The sequence below is a fragment of the Bubalus kerabau genome, chromosome 17 (assembly GCF_029407905.1).
Source record: "Bubalus kerabau isolate K-KA32 ecotype Philippines breed swamp buffalo chromosome 17, PCC_UOA_SB_1v2, whole genome shotgun sequence".
NCBI lineage: Eukaryota > Metazoa > Chordata > Mammalia > Artiodactyla > Bovidae > Bubalus > Bubalus kerabau.
The window spans coordinates 67,778,310-67,800,174 of record NC_073640.1 but is presented as its reverse complement, the minus strand read 5'-3'; the positions used below and the strand labels follow the sequence as shown (position 1 = coordinate 67,800,174).

Genomic DNA, 21,865 nt, shown 5'->3' with positions numbered 1-21,865 from the left:
TCTCCGCAGGGCTCAATTCCCCAGAGACACACGTCAGTATCTCCCTGGGACTCAGTGGAGTCCGCGTGGCCGAGAGCCCAGAGGAGGCTTCTGGGAATAAGGAAGGAAACTAATTCCTCCCCTGCCCCAGAGTGTGGGTTTTCCCTGTCACAGCCCCCTTCAGGGGCGTCTCTCTTTATCGCATCACTGTCCAGCCTCCCTTCCTGGGAACAAGCCCCTGGGTGCTTCCTGCCTCCTCAGGGCCCTGGTGTCCTTGGGCACAGTCTCCACCTGGTCTTGTCATCACCTGCAAGCTTTAGAGGGTATTGATTGGGGTCAAGGCTCTCACTCTGTTGGAGAACAGATGCTCCTGTAAATGTGTGCCCGCTGCTCATGTACCTGGGGCGGTGGTGCCCTTTCTCTGTGCCTGAGGTTCCTCCTCTGCCTGTTATCCCGACCCCAGCCCTCAGTGGGGCTGCAGGCTCTTGCTGCCGTCATCATGGTCAATTTCCAGACGAGGTGACGGCAGGAGAGGGTGGACGTGAAGGGCTGTGGGCTGAGACTGCACCGAATGGGTGAGTGTGGTGCCCACCCAGAGCCTCCTCTGCTCCTAACGCTGAGACGTGCTCTGGAGAGTGTTTCTGAAACACGTAGCCACAGACAAGGGCAGAAAGAAAGTTCCCCAAATGGAGGGGAACCACAGCAAAGCAGGAGAGGTAGGCCGTGTGGCCCCCAGCGGCGGGGATCATCTCAAGGTCAGAGGAAGGTTTCCACCCCTGTGGACACACAGAGGGAACCATCGTCACAGAAAAATAAAGGGAGGCAAGCATGTGGATTATTTTGTAGAAGAACAGGTGGTCACTGAAAAGAGTTGAAAATGTTCAACGTGAACAATACAGTAGATTCAACACGTTAAAAAGTCATGCAGTCAAGAAGACAGCTGAGCGGCCACGTATGAAGTGGGAGTATGGCATTGAGGAAATGGTCCAGAGTGCGGCACAGAGAGCAGACAGGGAGATTCAGGAGAGGCGGGCCTGTGCTGAGGGCCAGTGTGCTATCTGTCGTAGGTGTCAGACGGGAAGACGCTCACAACAGAGGGCAACGGCTGAGGCAGCAAATAACGGAGCCTCCTTGACTGACGAGAACCGACCTGCGAAGGGCTGGGACTCATGCGTGTGCACGTGACACCCGAGGGCCGCCCTGCTGGGCCCCTGACTGAGACTCGGCGCTCCTTACTTAGGGGCCCGGGCGGGATCACCGGCCAGGGGTCCAGACATGGCACATTTAGCTAAAGACCCTACACCCTGCAACGGAGAGCCTGTGTGCCCCAGCGACGTCAACAAATAGGTTAATTAACTACATGTGTTTAAAAATAAATGGAAGTAACATCTGAATCTTGACCTTTCATAGTAAACTGAGAAACTGAAGGTAAATTTTAAAAGTATTTCGTACTGAATTAAACAATTTGAAACAGTTAATTCTATTTTAAGTAAATTTCAACTAAAAAAAAGAAAAATCATGGCGGACTGTACTGAGGCCCTAAAAATGTCCTGAAACTACTTCCTATGAAAAACGCAGATTATCAAGAGAATGACCAGCCCATTGGGAGGAGACTGCCCCCTACCAAAAGGGGGTGCTAAAGGATACTGGAGCCGTGCCATCAGGGAATTAACCAGGAAGAGTTCCCCCTGAGTCGGAGTACTTGCAAGGGGCAGAAGTGAGAGCTTCATGCAGACCACATCCCCAGCTTCCAGGAGGTTCGGCACTGCCTCCTACTGTGGGCAGTGCCTCAGCTTCAACCCGCCAAGTCCTGAGAGAGGAGGCGGCTCTGGGGGCATGGGGCCCTTAACCTTGACCAGCGTTTTCCTCTCCTAGTACTTGAGTCACACGCTGGATTCCAAATAGGAAGTGTTCTCAAGCAACTTGATAAAAAGAGAATGACTGTGAGAGAAGGCACTTTCAGAAGTGCAAGTTCTTAGATACTGACTGTTTTCACATGGAAAGGAATACTAAGAGATGGCAGAGAGACAGTGAGATGCAACAGAGAGGAACGCATGGCCGAAAATGAGCTCTGGAAAAGTACACAGACACACGCTTGACGCACAAACACGCCCACACGTGTGCATGGAGAGAGCCGTGCACAACCCACACACGTGTATATGAGTACCCAGAGTTCAGGTGAAGCACCGTCAGAACTTTGCCTTTTCTGAAGGAGGAGGAGAATGCATACGTGTTCAGAAATAAAAATGGAAATACCTATTTTAAGCACAAGAGCAAGTGCCTAAAATCAGAAGTGGAATAACTCCAAATGTGCCTGGTGTAATTAAATGAAAGAAAACCTTTTCAGCTTTACTGAGGTATAATTGAGAAAATTGATGCTGTAAAGAGCAATATTGCATAGGAACCTGGAATGTCAGGTCCATGAATCAAGGCAAATTGGAAGTGGTCAAACAGGAGATGGCAAGAGTGAATGTCGACGTTCTAGGAATCAGTGAACTAAAAGGGACTGCAATGGGTGAATTTAACTCAGATGACCATTATATCTACGACTGTGTGCAGGAATCCTTCAGAAGAAATGGAGTAGCCATCATGTCAACAAGAGCGTCCGAAATGCAGTACTTGGATGCAATCTCAAAAACGACAGAATGATCTCTGTTTGTTTCCAAGGCAAACCATTCAATATCACAGTAATCCAAGTCTATGCCCCAACCAGTAACGCTGAAGAGGCTGAACGATTGTATGAAGACCTACAAGACCTTTTAGAACTAACACCCCCCAAAATATGTCATTTTCATTATAGCGGACTGGAATGCAAATGTAGGAAATCAAGAAACTCCTGGAGTAACAGGCAAATTTGGCCTTGGAGTACAAGGAAAAGGCTAATAGAGTTTTGCCAAGAGAACGCACTGGTCATAGCAAATACCCTCTTCCAACAACACAAGAGAAGACTCTACACATGGACATCACCAGATTGTCAACACCAAAATCAGATTGATTATATTCTTTGCAGCCAAAGATGAAGAAGCTCTATACAGTCAGCAAAAAAAAAAAAAAAAGAAAGACAGACCAGTAGCTGACTGTGGCTCAGATCATGAACTCCTTATTGCCAAATTCAGACTGAAATTGAAGAAAGTAGGGAAATCCTCTAGACCATTCAGGTATGACCTAAATCAAATCCCTTATGATTATACAGTGGAAGTGAGAAATAGATTTAAGGGACTAGATCTGATAGACAGAGTGCCTGATGAACTTTGGACGGAGTTTTGTGACTTTGTACAGGAGCAAGGATTAAGAGCATCCCCACGGAAAAGAAAGGCAGAAAAGCAAAATGGCTGTCTGAGGAGGCCTTACATATAGCTGTGAAAAGAAGAGAAGCAAAAAGCAAAGGAGAAAAGGAAAGATATTCCCATCTGAATGCAAACTTCCAAGAATAGCAAGGAGAGATTAAAAAAAAAAAAAAAGCCTTCCTCAGCAATCAATGCAAACAAATAGAGGAGAACAACAGAATGGGAAAGACTACAGATCTCAAGAAAATTAGAGATACCAAGGGAACGTTTCATGCAAAGATGGGCTCGATAAAGGACAGAAATAGTAGCGACCTAACAGTAGCAGAGGATATTAAGAAGAGATGGCAAGAATACACAGAACTGTACATAGAAGATCTTCATGCCCCAGATAATCACGATGGTGTGATCACTCACCTAGAGCCACACATCCTGGAATGTGAAGTCAAGTGGGCCTTAGGAAGCATCACTTTGAACAAAGCTAGTGGAGGTGATGGCATTCCAGTTGAGCTATTTCAAATCCTGAAATATGATGCTGTGAAAGTGCTGCACTCAATATGGGAGCAAAGTTGGAAAACTCAGTAGTGGCCACAGGACTGGAAAAGGTCAGTTCGCTCCAATTCCTAAGAAAGGTAATGCCAAATAATGCTCAAACTACTGCACAATTGCACTCATCTCATATGCTAGTGAGAGAGTCATTTCCTAGGCTGGTTGATATGGAGTCTAGGGGTCCCCAAGGAGAGAGGAGTCTGGAATTCTCAAGGAGGAAGAAAGGACAAACTTTTTTTCTTTCTCCACATTCCTTAGGATTATATAACAATAATGTATCCTGACTAAGGCCAGTCTCTGGATTAAACCTTCTGTTATCTTAAAATGTAGATTACGGGAGTAGACCTGGTCTTTACAAGGATGCATCCTGCCTGAGGACAGTGTTATCTTAAAATGTAAATTATGGGAGTAGGTCTGATGAGGTCTTTACAACCTCCAGCCATTCTTTGGATTATATAACTTCATTGTTAACACTAGCGAGCGGGTACTCTTTCTGCCCCCTTCTGATGCCTATGTCAGAAGTTTTCTCTATCTGCTTTATACTTTAATAAAACTTTATTACACAAAAGCTCTGAGCGATCAAGCCTCGTCTCTGGCCCCGGATTGAATTCTTCTCCTGCGGGGGCCAAGAATCCCGGTGTCTTCGTGTGATTCAATAACAACCTTTCATTTTGGGGGCTCATCCGGGATCCTTCAGAACAAGGTAAGGATGCTTGGAGCTCTAGTTCTTTGTTCTCTTAGTGAACACCTTTTCTACCGTGTGCTTGTGTGAATGAATGGCATGCCCTTCGTGAAGCAAGTAAGGAGCCCTGCTCTGCGGTTCCACGGTGATCTCATACGGCTTATGGCAGAAACCTGTCGGGGCGTTATACTGACCTGCCAATGCCAAGAGGCACCCAATGTCTCCTTCGGGAACCGACCAGAAATGGGCAAAGTGTGTGGACCGAACTCTCCTTTCTTGGTCAAACTTTTCGGTCTCTTTGACCATTTCATAACTCCTTGGGAATTAGAAGTACTAACCTAATCTATCGGATCATAGACTTTCAAGGGACTTGTGATCTATACTGTTATTGTGTACTGTGGCTTAGGTCCCAAACTTGGATTGGTAGCCAAGAAAGCGCCTAGCCTTGCTAGGAATCGAAAGTTCAGAAGCTAGATGGAGCTCTAGCTCCCAGAACATCTCTGAGGTTAAAGGTTACTCAGATAGGGACTGCAATGGGTTTTTTTCTTTGGTAACGCCGGTTCTTAGTGGATCAGAGAAGGCTGTTATACTGGTGTGGTGATGCTTGGAAAGAACATCTCAGTTTTATGTTCCCGTTGGTCTTATTGTAGTCAGGAAATACTCAGGGCCGTGCACAGGCACTTAGGTGACGAATGTTTCCCCTAGCAGTTTTAGCTTTGGAGGCATTCCGGAAGGTTAGTCTGATTCACCCCGGGTGACAGCAGAGGCAAGCAAGGTGAAAGGTGAAGAGCTGGACGTCAAGTAGGGATGCCATCAAGTCTACCCCGGTACATCCCCACCCCATCTTGGTGGTAGAACCGGGAGGGACTAGTACGGTGTCTGCGTTGGTAAGGGACAGACTAAGCCCAACCAGGAAGGAAAAGCTTTTGGTGTAACGTCTGTCTACACCCCCATCTAGAGCAGGGAGGGACGCCTCTGGTAGAAAAATGGCGCTGGTCGCTTTTTTTCTCTCTTACAGATGGGAGCTAACAATTCCAGCCTCACTCCTTTAAACTGTATCCTGAAAAACTGGGATAGATTTGATCTCCAGGGCTTAAAGAAGACACACCAGGTCTTCCTATGTGATACTGCATGGCCACAGTATCCATTGGAGGACGGTGAACGGTGGCCAGTTGGAGGGTCTTTTAAGTATAATACTGTTCTACAATTAGACTGGGTCTATAAGGAACAAGGGAAATGGGTAGAAGTAGCATATGTGTTGCCCTTTTTCTCTCTGCCAAATATGCCAGACTTATGTCCTAAGGGTATAGATTTGGGCGTGAAACCTTCAGCTCCCTCTTGTCCTCTTACTTTGCCCCCGTACCTGGGACTCCAAACTGAGATTCAAACTGCCCACATGGAGGTCCAAACTACTCCTGTCTTAGTACGACCTCAGACTACTCTGGCTTCAGTAGAAACTCAGACCATCGAAGTAAGAGATGAGATGGAGGACAGGAGACAAAGAGAAGAGGAAAAACAGGTTTCTCCAATCTATCCCTGGGATCATATGCGCAGAGCAGCCAGAGAGACTGAGGAACAGCCACACAAGCTGTTGCCTCTTTATGAAACACCCACCGGGAGAAATAATCAGTCTGTGAGAGTTAATAAGCCTTTTTCTTATCAAGAAATACAAAGAATCAAGGAGGATCTGGGAGACTATTTTGATGACCCAGAAAAATATATTAGAGCTTTTAAAGGTGTTACTCTGCTTTATGACCTCACTTGGAAGGATGTGATGTATATCTTGGGACAAACGCTGACTCCCGAGTCAAAGACTCGAGTTTTGGGAAAAGCGGTTGCTTATGGAGATGAATGGCTTGGTAATGAATCAGTAGGGGAGAGGGAGAACGAGATAGCGGCCCTTGCCACTGGGAATCAGGCGGTCCCAACTATAGAACCAGACTGGGACTACAACACAGCTAAAGGAAGATGGGATCAGAGTCATTTTGTTAGATGTATTCTTGAAGGACTTAGGCAGATGCGTTCTAAGCCTTTAAACTATGGCAAATTGGCAGACATAGAACAGGAGGAGAAGGAAGCTCCTGGTAAATTCCTAGATAGACTGAGAGAAGGCCTTTGCAGATTCACTGAGATTGATCCTGAAAGTGAAGAGGGAAAAGTGATCTTAAAGGATAGATTTCTTACTCAGTCGGCTCCAGATATCCGTCGTAAGCTATTAAAATGGGCGTATGGACCACATCAGCCTTTAGACTCTGTTAGAACTGGCTCAGACAGTCTATTATGGTAGGGAATATGAGGAAAAGAAAGGCAAAAAAAAGACAAAGGAAAAGGCGGAAGCCTTCGCCATGGCTATGAAAAACGTTCTTAAACAGCCTGAGAAAAATGCACAGAGGGGCCCAGGTGAAAAGGGATGGGCTTGCTATTTCTGTGGAAAGGAGGGGCACCTCAAGCGGGATTGCCGTCAGGCATCTAAGCCACCCCCGACTCCATGTCCGGTCTGCAAAGGACCACACTGGAAGAGAGACTGCCCCCAGAGGCGTAAGTCTCCGGGTCAGACTCTCAAAACAATCAAGACTGAAGGTGCTTCTCAAGACAATCAAGACTGAAGGTGCCCGGGGATCCCCACACAGGCTCCTGTCCTAATTACACCTGAGGAACCCTGGGTATTAATAATTGTGGGGGGCCAATCTGTCGATTTGGAGAAGGAAATGGCAACCCACTCCAGTGTTCTTGCCTGGAGAATCCCAGGGACGGGGGAGCCTGGTGGGCTGTCGTCTCTGGGGTCGCACAGAGTCAGACACGCCTGAAGTGACTTAGCAGCAGCAGCAATCCGTCGATTTCCTTTTAGATACTGGGGCAACTTACTCTGTGCTTACTGAAGCCCCTGGCCCACTTTCTTCCCGATCCGCTTCCATAATGGGACTGTCTGGACGAGCCAAAAGGTATTGTTTCAGTTATTCTTTATCTTGCAACTGGGATTCTGTGCTGTTTTCATGTGCTGTTTCTGATCGTGCCAGAATCTCCCTCACCCCTTTTGGGAAGGGATATACTGAGCAAGGTCCATGCTTCTGTTTTCATGAATATGGAGCCCTTCCTTTCTCTCCCTTTAGTTGAACAAAGTGTAAATCCTGGAGTATGGGCTGATGGAAAATCTGTGGGCCGAGCACAAAATGCTATTCCTATAGTTGTTAAGCTCAAAGACCCACATGTATTTCCACATAAGAAGCAGTATCCACTGAAACCTGAAGTTAAGGAAGGGTTAAAACCCATCATGGAAAATTTAAAGGAGCAGGGACTATTAATTCCCTGTAACAGTCCTCACAACACTCCTATTTTGGGTATAAAGGAATCGAATGGTAAATGGAGACTAGCTCAAGATTTACGAATAATAAGTGAGGCTGTAGTTCCTTTACACCCCGTGGTGCCTAATCCTTATACTCTATTGTCTGAAATTCCTGAACGGGCCAAATATTTCTCAGTAATTGATTTAAAGGATGCCTTCTATTCAGTGCCTTTGGCGGAAGGAAGTCAATTTCTATTTGCCTTTGAAGACCCTACACAGCCAGCTTCTCAGTTAACCTGGACAGTTTTGCCTCAGGGATTTCATGACAGTCCTCACTTATTCGGACAAAGTTTGTCACGGGATCTACAAAACTTTAATAGCTCTGAAGCGGTGGTGTTACAATACGTAGATGATATTTTGCTCTGTGCTGAGACAGAGGAAGCTTGTTCGCGAGCCTCAGAAGATTTCTTAAACTTTCTGGTAGACTGTGGTTACAAGGCATCAAGAGAAAAGGCTCAGCTTTGTCAACAATCGGTTAGATATCTGGGCCTAATCCTATCAGAAGGGACTAGGGCCATAGGCCCTGAGAGAATTAAACCTATACTAAATCATCCCCTACCTATGACTTTAAGACAATTGAGAGGATTTTTGGGAATCACAGGTTACTGTCTCATTCGGATTCCGGGTTACAGGGAACTTGCCCGGCCTTTATATAAACTTATAGCTGAAACTCAGCAGGCCCAAACCGACAAACTGGTTTGGTCTCCAGAAACTCAAAAGGCTTTTAAGGTTCTTCAGACTGCTCTCCTGCAAGCTCCAGCCCTGAGCTTGCCCACAGGGTCAGGATTTAATTTGTTTGTCACTGAAAGAAAAGGTGTGGCATTGAGAGTTTTGACACAACCCCGAGGGCCTCACCAGCAAACTATTGCTTATGTAAGCAGAGAATTAGATGTAGTTTCACGTGGGTGGCCCCACTGCCTAAGCGTAATTGGGGCAGCGGCTTTATTAGCACCTGAAGCTTTAAAAATAATTAATGGACGAAACTGTATTGACTTCTCATGAAGTGAATGGAATATTAAATTCTAAGGTTAATATTTGGATGACAGACAGTAGGCTTCTTAAGTATCAGTCATTGTTGTTAGAAGGACCAGTAACTAAGCTTAAAGTTTGTGGAAATTTAAATCCTGCCACTTTCCTTCCTGAGAAGGAAAATGAAACACCTGATCACGATTGTTCTCAATTCCTAACTTTAAACTATGCAGCTCGGGAGGATCTAAAGGATACCCCATTAGACAATCCTGACATGGAAATATTTACAGATGGCAGTTCTTTTGTTCGGGATGGAAATCGTAAAGCAGGTTACGCTGTGGTGACTGCTGAACACGTTTGGAAGCAAACTCTCCCCCCCAGGGAACCAGTGCTCAGTTAGCCAAGCTTGTGGCTCTGACACGAGCTTTAGAGTTAAGCAAAGGGCAGCGGATGGGCCTGATAACCTATGTGAGTCTTCTTCTGCTGACTCCAAAAATCCTGAGTCTGCCGTTTGATCCTCAAGACAATGCCTTCCTGTCCTGGGCTCACTCCTACGCTGCATTCCACAATCGGTCTAACTGCTGGGTCTGGGGAGCACTCCCCTCTTCATCAGTGGAAGGCTTCCCGTGGTGGACATCCCCACTTCAAGGAAAAGACTTTCTCCAAGTCTGTGAGTACCTTTGACAACAATCACATCTGCCAACCCTAAAATGGACTGGTGCAGCACTTTGCACGTTAACTATGGACATGATGTGACTTTTAATTTTTATTCTGAATGTTGTGTTTTTGCTGTTTGCTCCCTGCATCTGTAAGTGTATAACTGGATTTGTTTCTAGCTGCATGAAAGCTTTTAAGTTACAAATGGTTGCTCAAACTCCTGCTACTGTTGCAGCTTCCTTCAACTACTATTTGGGGCCCCTGGATCAGATATCCTCAATACGAGGATAGGAGAATATGTTGCCTCACCAATTTAGGGACAACGCCCCTTGTCAGCTCGGAAGCAGTTATGGAAGGAGAACGATGCCCCTTTTCCCTAGGCAACATAATTCTCCTAAAAGAAAAGAGGGGAATGAGAGAGTCATTTCCTAAGCAGGTTGATAAGGAGTCTAGGGGTCCCCAAGGAGAGAGGAGTCTGGAATTCTCAAGGAGGAAGAAAGGACAAACTTTTTTTCTTTCTCCACATTCCTTAGGATTATATAACAATAATGTATCCTGACTAAGGCCAGTCTCTGGATTAAACCTTCTGTTATCTTAAAATGTAGATTATGGGAGTAGACCTGGTCTTTACAAGGATGTATCCTGCCTGAGGACAGTGTTATCTTAAAATGTAAATTATGGGAGTAGGTCTGATGAGGTCTTTACAACCTCCAGCCATTCTTTGGATTATATAACTTCATTGTTAACACTAGCGAGCGGGTACTCTTTCTGCCCCCTTCTGATGCCTATGTCAGAAGCTTTCTCTATCTCCTTTATACTCTAATAAAACTTTATAACACAAAAGCTCTGAGCGATCAAGCCTCGTCTCTGGCCCCGGATTGAATTCTTCTCCTGCGGGGGCCAAGAATCCCGGTGTCTTCGCGTGATTCAACAACAACCTTTCACTAGTAAAGTAGTGCTCCAAATTCTCCAAGCCAGGATTCAGCAATACGTGAACCATGAACTTCCAGATGTTCAAGCTGGTTTTAGAAAAGACAGAGGAACCAGAGGTCAAATTGCTAACATCCACTGAATCATCGAAAAAGCAAGAGCGTTCCAGAAAACATCTATTTCTGTTTTATTGACTATGCCAAAGCCTTTGACTGTGTGGATCACAATAAACTGTGGACAATTCTGAAAGAGATGGGAATACCAGACCACCTGACCTGTCTCTTGCCAAATCTGTATGCAGGTCAGGAAGCAACAGTTAGAACTGGACATGGAACAACAGACTGGTTCCAAGTAGGAAAAGGAGTATATCAAGGCTGTATATTGTCACCCTGCTTATTTAACTTATATGCAGAGTACATCATGAGAAATGCTGGACTGGAGAAAGCACAAGCTGGAATCAAGATTGCCGGGAGAAATATCAATAACCCCAGATATGCAGATGACACCACCCTTATGGCAGAAACCAAAGAAGAACTAAAGAGCGTCTTGATGAAAGTGAAAGAGGAGAATGAAAAAGTTGGCTTAAAGCTCAACATTCAGAAAATGAAGATCATGGCATCTGGTCCCATCACTTCATGGCAAATAGATGGGGAAACAGTGGAAACAGTGTCAGACTTTATTTTTGGGGGGCTCCAAAATCACTGCAGATGGTGATTGCAGCCCTGAAATTAAAAGACACTTTCTCCTTGGAAGGAAAGCTATGACCAACCTAGACAGCATATTAAAAAGCAGAGACATTACTTTGCTAATAAAGGTCCATCTAGTCAAGGCTATGGTTTTTCCAGTAGTCATGTATGGATGTGAGAGTTGGCCTATAAAGAAAGCTGAGCACCAAAGAATTAATGCTTTTGAACTGTGGTGTTGGAGAAGACTCTTGAGAGTCCTCTGGACTGGAAGGTGATCCAACCAGTCCATCCTAAAGGAGATCAGTCCTGAGTGTTCATTGGAAGGACTGATGCTGAAGCTGAAACTCCAATAGTTTGGCCACCTGATGTGAAGAGCTGACTCATTTGAAAAGATCCTGATGCTGGGAAAGATTGAGGGCAGGAGGAGAATGGGACTACAGAGGATGAGATGGTTGGATGGCATCACGGACTCAATGGACATGAGTTTGGGTAAACTCTGGAAGTGGTGATGGACAGGGAGGACTGGCGTGCTGTGATCCATGGGGTCGCAGAGTCAGACACGACTGAGTGACTGAACTGAACTGAACTGAATCGACAAAAATTGTATCTGTTCCACATCCACAGCTTGATGTTCTGACTTCTGTCTACACTGTGAAATAAGTACTGAAGTCATGCCAATTATAATTAGCGTGTCCATCAGCTCCTGTAGTTCACCTTGGTCTGCGGGTCTGGTGAGGACACTTCGGGGCTACCCTCTGAGCAGGATTGAGTCTACAGTAGGGTACAGTTGGCTCTAGTCACATTGCTGCACATCAGGTCTCCAGAACTTAGTTGTCGGCGTCCCTGAAACTTTGTTCCCCGTGACCAGTACCTCCCCGTTATCCCCGCTCCCAGCCTCTGGGGACTACGTTCTCCTCCATTTCTCTGGGTGTATTTTAGATTCCACAGGTCAGTGAGCTCCTGCTGCGTTTGCCTGTCTGTGTCTGGCTTAGTTTACTCGGCATAATGTCCTCCAGCTTCACCCATGTTGTCTCAAAAGGAGAGATTCCCTTTTTTTAAAGGCTGAGTGAGACTCCATTGTGTGTGTGTGTGTGTGTGTGTGTGTGTCTGGTATTTTCTTTGTGCATTTATTTATCGACAGACATCCAGGTTGTGGCCGCATCCTGCTACTGGGAACAACGCTGCAGAACACAGGAGTGCAGATACGTCTGTGAGGTCCTGGCTTCCTCTTCTTTGGATACATACCCCGGAGTGGAATTGCTGGATCATATGGTAGATGGTTTTATGTTTAGTTTTTTGAGGAAACTCCACACTGTTTTCCACAGTGGCTGCACCGACTGCCTTGCCAACGACCATGCACAAGGTTCTCTTCTCTCCGCATTTTGGCAGCACTTGTCTTTTTCCTAGCAGTCGAGTGTCTGTAACACGTGCAGTGACATCTCACTGGCTCTGGCGTGTGCTCCCCTGACGACTGGTGGATGTTGAGCGCCTTTCCATGTCTGTTTGGTCATATGAACATCGTCTTTTGAGAGCTACCTGTTCAGGTCCTGTGCCCATTTAAAAACCGGGTTGGTGTTACTTTGAGTTGAGTTGTGTGAGTTCCTTGTATATTTGAGAAGTAGCTCCTTATCAGATGTGTGGTTTGCACACATCTTCTCCCGTTGCACCCATTGCCTTTCCTGTGACTGTTTCCTTTGCTGGGTGGGTTTTATTTACGGGACTCCCCCTGGCCTGGTTCTGTCTTTGCTGCCTGTGCTTTTGGTGTCATATCCAAAGAAACCTTGTCCACACCCATGTCCCGACGCTCCCCCTGTGTCTTCCTCTTGTTCTCATGGTTCCAGGCCCTGTGTCTCTGCTGCATTTTGAGATGATTTCACTTATAGTTTGAGCTAAGGGTCCAGTTTTGTCCTCCTGCCTGCTGTCATTAGGCTCTTCCGGCACCATTTATTGAAGGGATTTTCCATTGTGTTCTGGGCACCCCAGTGGAAGATCAGTTCACCGAAGCTCTTTAAGACAATTACTGTTATCTGCCTCTTCCAGCAGGAGAAGGCCATGGCACCCCACTCCAGTACTCTTGCCTGGAGAATCCCATGGACGGAGGAGCCTGGTAGGCCGCAGTCCATGGGGACACACAGAGTCGGACACGACTGAGAGACTTCATTTTCACTTTTCACTTTCATGCATTGAAGAAGGAAATGGCAACCCCCTCCAGTGTTCTTGCCTGGAGAATCCCAGCGACGGGAGAGCCTGGTGGGCTGCCGTCTATGGGGTCGCACAGACTCAGACACGACTGAAGCAAATTAGCAGCAGCAGCTGCAGCAGAAGCAGCTCTTCCAGCATCGTTTATTGAAGGCAGTGTCCTTTACCATTCTAACTTCTTGGCAGCTGTGGAAAATCAGCTCACTGAGCTGCTTCGGGACAATATTTTCCATAATAAGGGAGCTCGCAGATCTCCTGTTTTCTTGCAGTTTCTCTGCTGCCCTGGGAAGAGTCATGTTTCCTGGTTCTGGGTTTTTCTCTGCTGCCCTGGCAGAGTCATGGTTCCCGATTCTCAGTGTTTCTTGTGGCTCTGCTTTGCTGTCTGTGCGCTGGGAGAAGCAGCCACCTCCTCTCGGATTTATGGTGGTATTTTGCCCCAGCCCAGTTAGAGACTCTGGAGCCTAGGAGATGTGCTCTGTGGATATGAGGCTCCCCTGCCTTCCCGTCTGGGGAGACGATGCTGTGCCCCCGCCCCGTCGAGCCCCTGCACTGAGGGAGAAGTCTGAGGACTCTGCGCTCCTCTAACCCCCGAGGCCGAGCCGGCCGCACAGAGCTTGTCCCTTCTTTTCCTGCTTTGCAGCCCCACGTGTGTCTGTGACCTGGTGCTCTCATGAGCTGAGCAGCAAGGCGGTCTCTGAGGCAGTGGCCTGGAGCCTGGGGACGTGGCGTGGCTGCACCCACTGTTCTCCTGGGGAGGAGGGGGCCTGGGCCCAAGGAGGGTCCTCTCAGCGCTGAGCTCTGCCAGCTTGCGGGAGAGGAGACAGGAAAACAGAACCTCCTCTGTTTATCCTTCGAAGTGGTTCTTCTCGGTTTTCTGCTCATCCGAGGTGTTGCAGCTCACTAGCTGCATTCTGCAGTTTGCATAAAGGTCATGAGGCCCAGATAATCCCGGTTTATCAGTGTTTCTGTGCGAGATGAGGGCTGGGACTTCCCCATCTGCCATCTTGCTTAAAGCGCTGATTAAAATTTCTGAAATGTGTCACAGTGAGGCCAGAAATGGAAAACGGAAACGGTAGTTAACTAGTGTGCGTGCTCAGTTGCTGCAGCCATGTCTGATTCTTTGCAACCCCATGGCCTGTAGCCTGCCACGCTCCTCTGTGCATGGGATTCTCCAGGCAGGAATACTGGAGGGCGTGGCCATGCCCTCCTCCAGGGGATCTTCCCGACCCAGGGATTGAACCCAAGTCTCTTACGTCTCCTGTGCTGGCAGGCGGGCTCTTCACCACTAGTGCCCCCTGGGGAGCCCTGATAGTCCACATACACAGGGAAAAGCGAGAAGGGTAAGCAGGTATCTGGCGCCCTTTTGGAATGAGAGAAACGGAGTGATGGTAGGCTGCACTCGGGCTCCCCAGGCAGCTCAGGGGTAAGGAATCTGCCTGCCAGCCCAGGAGGTGCAGAGACGCGCATTCGATCCCTGGGTGGGGAAGATCCCCTGGGGAAGGACATGGCAGCCCACCTCAGTATTCTTGCCTGGAGAATCCCTGGGCAGAGGAGCCTGGCGGGTTACTGTCTGTGGAGTCACAAAGAGTTGGACACGACTGCGTGCGTGCGTGCACACACACACACACACACACGAAGAGACTGCAGACCCAGACAACACGCCTGCCCACTCCGCAGACCGGATGCCCCCTCCCTCGGTTCTGCAGTTTGTGTGTGCATCTTCAGGGCTTTGTAAATGGGGTACCACGTCATCTGCATACAGGGACAGTTTTGCCTCCTTTCTGCCCCAGGTTGAATCCTTTTTTTTTCTTGCCTGATTGCTATGACTAGGACTTCCAGTGGTGTGTTGAACACAGATGGTGAGAGTGGGCGTCCTTACCTTGTCCCAGAGCTGTAGGAAGGCTTTCTGCTTGTTACCTTTGAGTACTGTGTTGACTGTGTGCTTGTCATAAATCGGTTTTGTTACACTGAGATATGTTCCCTCTCTACTCACTTTGGTGAGACCTTTTATGATGAAAGGATGTAGCATTTTATCAGTGCTTTCTCTGAACCTATTAAGATGAGCATGTTGTTCTGTCTTTTCTCTTGTTGATGTGGCAATTCACATTGATCGATTTGCACATGTTGAATTATCCTTGTGACCCTGGTATGAATCCAAGTTGATCGTGGTGTGTGATTCTTTTTGTGTGTTGTTGAATTTGGTTAGCTAATATTTTGTTTTGCATTTTGCATCTATGTTCATAAAGCGCTCTGTTCTGTAACTTCTTTTTTGGTTGTCTCTGTGTGATTTAGGTATCGGGGGGACGGTGGCTCATAGAAAGACTCTGGGAGCGTTTCGTCCTCTTCAGTCTCCTGGGAGAGTGTGAAGAGGGTCATAGAAGTTCCTCGTTGTCAGTTTGGTAGAAGTCCTCCATGAAGCCATCCAGTTCTGGCCTCTGGTTTGCATGGAGTTTTCATTGGTGTTATTACAGATTTTGTGTCGCTTCCAGTGGCCGGTATGTTCAGGCTGTCTGGGTCTTCTTGCCTCCGTTCTGGCGGGCTGTGTGTCTCTAGAGAGAGACGCGTGCGTGTCTTCCAGGTTTGCTGTTGGATGGCTCAGCACACAGTGGTTCTTAGTACTCTCGTATAAACTTTTGTATCTCTGAGGTATCAATTTTAAAAATTATTATTAATTAATTTTGGCTGTGTTGGACTTCCCTCGTGGCTCAGATGGTAAAGAATCTGCCTGCAATGCGGGAAACCTGGGTTCGATCCCTGGGTGGGGAAGATCCCTGGAGGAGGGCAGTGCAACCCACTCCAGTATTCTCACCTGGAGAATCTCATGGACAGAGGAGTCTGGTTGGCTACAGTCCATGTGGTCACAGAGTTGGACACGCCTGAGGGACAGAGGACAGTGCTGGGTCTTCCTCGCTGCCCAGGGGATTTCCTCCCATTGAGCTGAGCTCAGGAAGCTTTTCTCTTTGCTGCGGTGCCTGGGCTCCTCGCTTTGGTGACGTGTCTTGTCGCAGGGCAGGGCTCTGGGCCCGTGGGCTCAGCATTTGCGGCTGGCGCGGGATCTTCTCTCAGCAGGGATGGAACCTGCGTCCCCTGTGTTGGCAGCTGGATTCTTATCCGCCAAGCCACCAGGGAAACCTGGTAGCAGCTCTTGTTCCTCCCGTCTCATTACTTATTTTATGTATTGAGTCCCATGTTTTTGCCTTTTGAATTTGATGTGATGCACTGGACTCCTACAGTCGTGTTTCACTTATTCACCATCATGCTTGAAAACTGACTTGTGTTCCTGTAGCAATCCAGCTTTGTGCATTTTTTGTGTAAAATTATGTTGCATATATATACACCAAACCATTCATTTTGGTGAAAGTGATTTCGACTTTTCCCACGTGAACAACCCACGTGTCCATATTCTGCTTGTACACGCGTGGCCGTGCACGCATCTTCCTCTGGGTTATACAACTGTGGGCCAGCGCTGTGTCTCTGCCCTTTAACTGAGAGTTGCTGTCGACTCTCCAGATTGACCGGGCTGATGAGTACCCCTGCCCGTGATGTGCTGGGTTTCGTCAGAGTCAGCCTTGTCTCCTCCATCGTTTTCTCTTTCCCTCTCTTACAGATGAACTAGGAGGTGGGCAACTCATTTCAGGGAACCTGGGGCATAAAACTGAGGTGCAGACGATCCTATGTGATTGTAATGAGAAGACACATCTGGGCACGTGGGCCCATCAGTGGGGGCAGGCTGCACCAGACTCGCAGGCTGCGCCAGTCTGGCGGCACCAGACTAGGATAGTCCACCTGCTCCTTCCTTCCCACCAGCCTTCACCCAGGCACCTTGAGGTTGGCCACAGAGCGCGTTTGCCCCAGAGGAGACACACAGTTCACACTGGGCACTTTAAGCATTTATTGCCTGCTGATTTTGTCTGTGCCGGGGCTGTGTTGCTGCGGGGGTGTGTCTGGTTGTGTGAGCGGGGTGCTGCCGCGCTGCGGTGTCTGGGCGTCTGCAGCACTGGACTCTCTGTGGCGGGCTCCAGGACGTGCACTCAGTCTCTGTGGCTCACCGTCTCAGTTGCTCCTTGGCGCGTGGGGTCCCCCAGGATCACAGATTAAACCCGTGTCTCCTGCATTGGCTGGCAGACTCTTCACCACCAGGGAAACCCCATATCGTTGCTCTTTACAAAATGATATATTCCTGAGCTCATTTACCAGCATAGCCCTGACTGTCACTTCAAACGCCAGGGTGTCCCTTCACACTGACAGTGTTTCTGGAGAAACTACAGCGGGTGTCCTGTGACGAGGAGGAGGGGCGTGAGGGGTCCAGAGGGGGCTCAGGGAAGAGTTTAGGATCCAACTGTTCCAAACGGGGCCCCACTTCCACCCATTTATTCAGTTACTTAAACGATGTTCTGTTTCTGAGAAGAGATGGAGGTCATTGTGCACAGCAGAGACGGCGAGCATGAACAATGAGGCTCACGTCCTCCATGAGAGTGGACAGAGCCTGAGGGCGTACAGGGTGACGACCCGCCCCTGCCATGTGGGATGCGCCTCGGGCCAGGGGTGAGAGCAGCCGGGAGCCGGGGCGTCCTCCCCAGGAGGGAGGGGGCCCCATGAGCAGAGGCCAAGTCCCCTGGGGACGCCTGGGCCTCCTCCCACCCTGCGGCTCATCTCTCCCCCGGGGTCAGAAGCTCATCCAGAAGCTCCCACACCAGAAGCTCCCCTCCCGGGCTCCTGCGCTCTGGGGAGTGCGGGGTCCCGGTGCTCAGCTCCGGGCTGGGTCTCGGGCTCCTCCGTGGTCGTGCCGAGCCTGGCAGAGAAGGATCCCGAGGAGCAGCAGGACCGAAGCCGCGAGGCCCATCCGGGTGAGATTCTGCACCGTGTAGTCTGGGGTGAGGGCGCACAGGTCAGCGCTGGCCCCCTTACCCCCTGTGTGTGCCCAGGGCACCCGTCTCCCGTGAGAAGACGCGGCCCTGAGCCCAACCCGACGGGGACGCTGTCCTCGTTCACACTCGCGGGTCTGACAGCGGTGCTGGGGGAGGGTGTCAGCCGGGCCCGGGTGTCCTGAAGGGAGGCTGTGGGTGGGCCGTGTCCTTCTCGGGAGACTCCTGGGGTCTGTCTATCTTACTGTCTCAGACGTTCCTATCAGGACCCTGAGCTGAAGGAGCTCCAACAGCACAGGGTGGGGTGGGGCCCTCCCCTGAGCGGTGGTCTGTGGGGTCCCGGGGTGGGCCCCCCGTGAGCAGTGGTCTGTGGGGTCCCAGGGTGGGGCCCGCCCCTGAGTGGTGTTTGCAGGGTCCTGGGGTGGAACCCCGGCCCTGATCAGTGGTCTGTGGGGTCCCGGGGTGGGACCCAACCGTGGCTCCCACGGATCCACCTCCCCCTGTAGACGCTCGCTCAGCCCTCTGTGTCTGCCAGCTGGACTCTGCCCATGGGAGGAGGTGATCCCTGCAGCCTCCGGGGGCAGGATGCGGTGGGGGCGGACTTGCTTCTCCACAGACTGAACCCCATGCAGCAGCCTCAGGCCCCTGCAGCCTGTGGCTCCGGCGCCATTTCTGCCTGACTCCCCGCCGCCCCTTGACAATCTGAGGGGCCTTGTCCTCCCAAAGAATGTTAAAGCGCCCTGGGGTGGGCTGTCTCCCCTGAGCACAGAGCCCCGAGAGTCCCCAGGTTCGGATCTGGATCTGTGGCTGGGATACTGGGTCCTGGGAATGAGCCTAGGAAGGCGTACGCTGGGCTGACCTGGGGTCCCCACCTCACCCCCCTCTGCCCTGAAGGGCTCTGTGGCCTCCCCGAGACCCTCGCACTGCCCACCTGCCCCTCCGGGACCCCAGTGTGGGAGAAAGGGGCGGGGCGCAGGCTCCGAGTCCCCTCCCTCAGGGGGCCACTCCCTCAGTGCCTCCTCCTCCACCACCTGGCACTCCCAGGGCAGGCCCCGAGCTGCTGAGTGAGAGGGACAGACTGAGGCTCACCTGAGACCACGAGCACCAGGGGCTCACTGGGCTGTGACAGCAGGTAGGGGTCTGTGCTGAGTGAGCGGTAGCACCTGTAGGTGCCCCCATGGGCTGAGGTCACAGGGCTCAAGGAGAACTCGGCCTGGTACCACCCGTCTTGGTCCTGGGAGCGCAGGCGCAGGGGGCGATGGGCTGCCCCCTCCTTGGACAGAAGGAAAGTGTCCGTCCTGTCTCCTGACTGACACAGCAGGATGACGGTCTCCCCCGGGGCCACCGAGGGTCCTGGCTGCACCGAGAGGGAAGGTCTGTCTCTGAGCCGTCCTGCAGAGAGGAAGGGGGTGCAGGCACCGGGCCTCGTTCTGAACGAGACTTCGCGGGCCTCTCTGGCCCCTCGGCGCTGTCTCTGTTTTTCCGAGTCTCTCCCCTCCTGCCACCCCATCTCTGTCCCTCCCTGGGACCCGTCTCCCTGGTCCCAGCATCATAACCCTAACCCCTGGGGCTCCCCGGTGGGGCCTGTGCAGAGTCTGGTCCCCAACTGACCCGCTGGCTCCTCTCCTGCCACCAGCAGGTGCAGGGGGTCGCTGGGCGCTGACCACTCGGAAGAGAGGCCGTGTCCACCGTAGCATCTGTACTGGCCCCTGTGGACGGTGCCCACCGGGCCCAGGGGGAAGTCGGCCTGAGCGAGCCCCACCTGGGGCGTCCGGGCAGGGCGCTGGGGAAGGTCCTGTCCCCGCTCCTTGGACAGAGCGAATCTGGTGTAGCCGACGTCAGAGCGACACTGGAGGGTCACGTTCTGTCCAGAGGTGACGACAGGGCCCTGCGCGGTCAGGAGGGAGGGCTTCCCAGACAGCCCTGGGGAGAGACACGCGCTGGGTTGTAGGGACCGCTTCCCCGTGGACCCCCTTCTCCAGTCCTGGCCCCAGGTCTGGCCGTGTCTAAGTCTGTGTGTCTGTCCTGTGAGCCCCACGCTCCTCTCCCCACCCTCTCACAGGGGTTCCCCTGGGAGCAGAGACCCCAGTACTTTGTCTTGTCTGCACAAATGTATGTGGTCAGGACGGGATTCCTCACCTGAGACCAGGAGCTCCAGGGGGTCGCTGGGGGCCGACCACACCCAGGGGGTATCCCTGTTAGAGCCGTAGCATCTGAACGTCCACCTGTGCCCGGGGGTCACGGGGCCCACAGGGAACAGGGCCTGGATCCACCCGTTGGGGGTTCGCTGTCCATCCAGGGTCCGAGGGGACTTGTCTTCTCCTTCCTTGGTCAGAAGAAATCTGTTAAATCCCTGATAGGAGGCACACTGGAGGGTCACGCTCCCTCCTGAGGTCACCACAGGGCTCGGCAGGGCTGAGAGGCTGGGTTTGACGTAGCGGTCTAGGAGAGAAGGGGGCAGCTGGATCTGTAGGGCTTCCCCCTCCCTTCCCAGGGCTGGGCTGTGAGAGGGACACCCCTTGAGAGCAGACCCCCTCCCGAGGGCAGAGCCCAAGGCCCCCGAGGGTCCCTCACGTGTCACCACCAGCTGCAGGGGGTCGCTGCGCTCTGACCAGCCAGCGGGGGTTCCGTAGTAGCAGTCATAGCTCCCTGCGTGGTCCTGTCCCATGTATTGGATGGAGAACCTGGCCTTGTCCCCGGGACCCGGGGGTTTCTGTCTGTCCCAGAAAACGGGGTTTCCCTCTTTATCCAGATGGAACTCCTGGGCCCCTGGGGGCCCCTGACACCAGATGGTCACGGTGCTCCCCCAGGGGACCACAGAGCCTGGCTCAGCCCAGATGGTGGGTTTGGGGAGGGTCCCTGGAAGGAAATCAGGGTGGGCTCACCAGGCATCCCTCCGGGTCCCGGCCCTCAGCCCAGACCTCCCAGACTCCCCCTCCGTGAGCCCCGAGCTGCCCTCCCCCTGCCCACAGCCTGGGGGTGACCTTGTCCCCTCGAGAAGAGGGAGCTGGGCCCTGGGACAGACTCACCGGCCTGTACCTGGGTCCTCAGGCCCACACTCAGCCCTGGAAGAGAGCGACCTGTGAGAGCTCTGCCCTCAGCCCTAAGCATTGCCTCTCCGCCCCGGGAGCCTGCTGACGGAGTAGGCTGACCGGGGGGTCTTTCCAGACCAGGGCTCCCCCTGCCCCTCCCATCTCACCAAGGCAGAGCAGGGCGGGGAGCGTGGGGGCCATGGCGTCTCCTCCCTGCTGTCCAGGCTGTGACGATGGAGGAGACCTGGGTGTCCTACGGACAGACAGACCACAGGGTGTGTCCTCTCCGGGGCTGGGGCTTCCTGTCACGTGGCTGTCACATCAGTGTCCCCTCAGGAAGGGGAACAGCCTCTTCTTGAAAGCCTGGCGTCCTCCCCATGACAGTCCCAGTGTGTTCCTGAGACGCCCCTTCCAGTAGAGGGCATCCAGGACTTGGCCTTCTCTCTGCGAGCCTCGTGTCGGGGTCTGCTTCCTCTTCTTTCCGCCCGTCATCAGGTCCCTGTGGGGTCCTCACCATGGATGGGGTCACCAGGCCCTGGAGATGCTTCAGGGAGGATGCCAGCCCCTGCTGCCCGCAGGACTCAGATCCCCAGAGACACATTTTTTTTTTTTTTAATTGGAGGATCATTACTTTACAATATGGTGCTGGTTTCATTCATACATCAGCATGGATCCGCCGTGTGTGTCACA

At 51.2% G+C, this 21,865-nt stretch overlaps 1 protein-coding gene and 1 long non-coding RNA gene across 3 annotated transcripts; one reads left to right on the top strand and one right to left on the bottom strand.

Annotated features, from left to right (window-relative positions):
* The first annotated feature begins 8,481 nt into the window (after positions 1 to 8,481).
* On the top strand, positions 8,482 to 17,017 carry LOC129631466 (uncharacterized). Of its 2 annotated transcripts, XR_008704040.1 has the most exons (3): positions 8,482 to 9,476; positions 12,221 to 12,351; positions 16,886 to 17,017. It is a non-coding gene; the product is annotated as an uncharacterized LOC129631466 (long non-coding RNA). The 2 variants fall into 2 exon arrangements; XR_008704039.1 differs by lacking the exon at positions 16,886 to 17,017 and having other exon boundaries at positions 12,221 to 12,655.
* A 7-nt stretch (positions 17,018 to 17,024) lies between these two features.
* On the bottom strand, positions 17,025 to 21,376 carry LOC129631462 (leukocyte immunoglobulin-like receptor subfamily A member 6). Its single transcript, XM_055552494.1, has 8 exons — positions 21,343 to 21,376; positions 21,173 to 21,208; positions 20,718 to 21,002; positions 20,283 to 20,585; positions 19,755 to 20,066; positions 19,233 to 19,535; positions 18,413 to 18,427; positions 17,025 to 18,147 (listed from the first exon to the last, which is right to left on the bottom strand). Exons 1-8 carry the CDS (start codon positions 21,374 to 21,376, stop codon positions 18,026 to 18,028), a joined length of 1,410 nt encoding a protein of 469 aa, XP_055408469.1. The 3' UTR covers positions 17,025 to 18,025.
* Positions 21,377 to 21,865: the final 489 nt, after the last annotated feature.

Coding starts and splice junctions, on each gene's coding strand:
- LOC129631462 (XM_055552494.1), bottom strand. CDS start 21,376: ATGGCCCCCACGCTCCCCGCCCTGCTCTGCCTTG. Junction 21,209..21,342: donor CCCCGCCCTGCTCTGCCTTG/GTGAGATGGGAG, acceptor GCTCTCTTCCAG/GGCTGAGTGTGGGCCTGAGG. Junction 20,067..20,282: donor CCTGGAGCTCCTGGTCTCAG/GTGAGGAATCCC, acceptor GTCTCTCCCCAG/GGCTGTCTGGGAAGCCCTCC.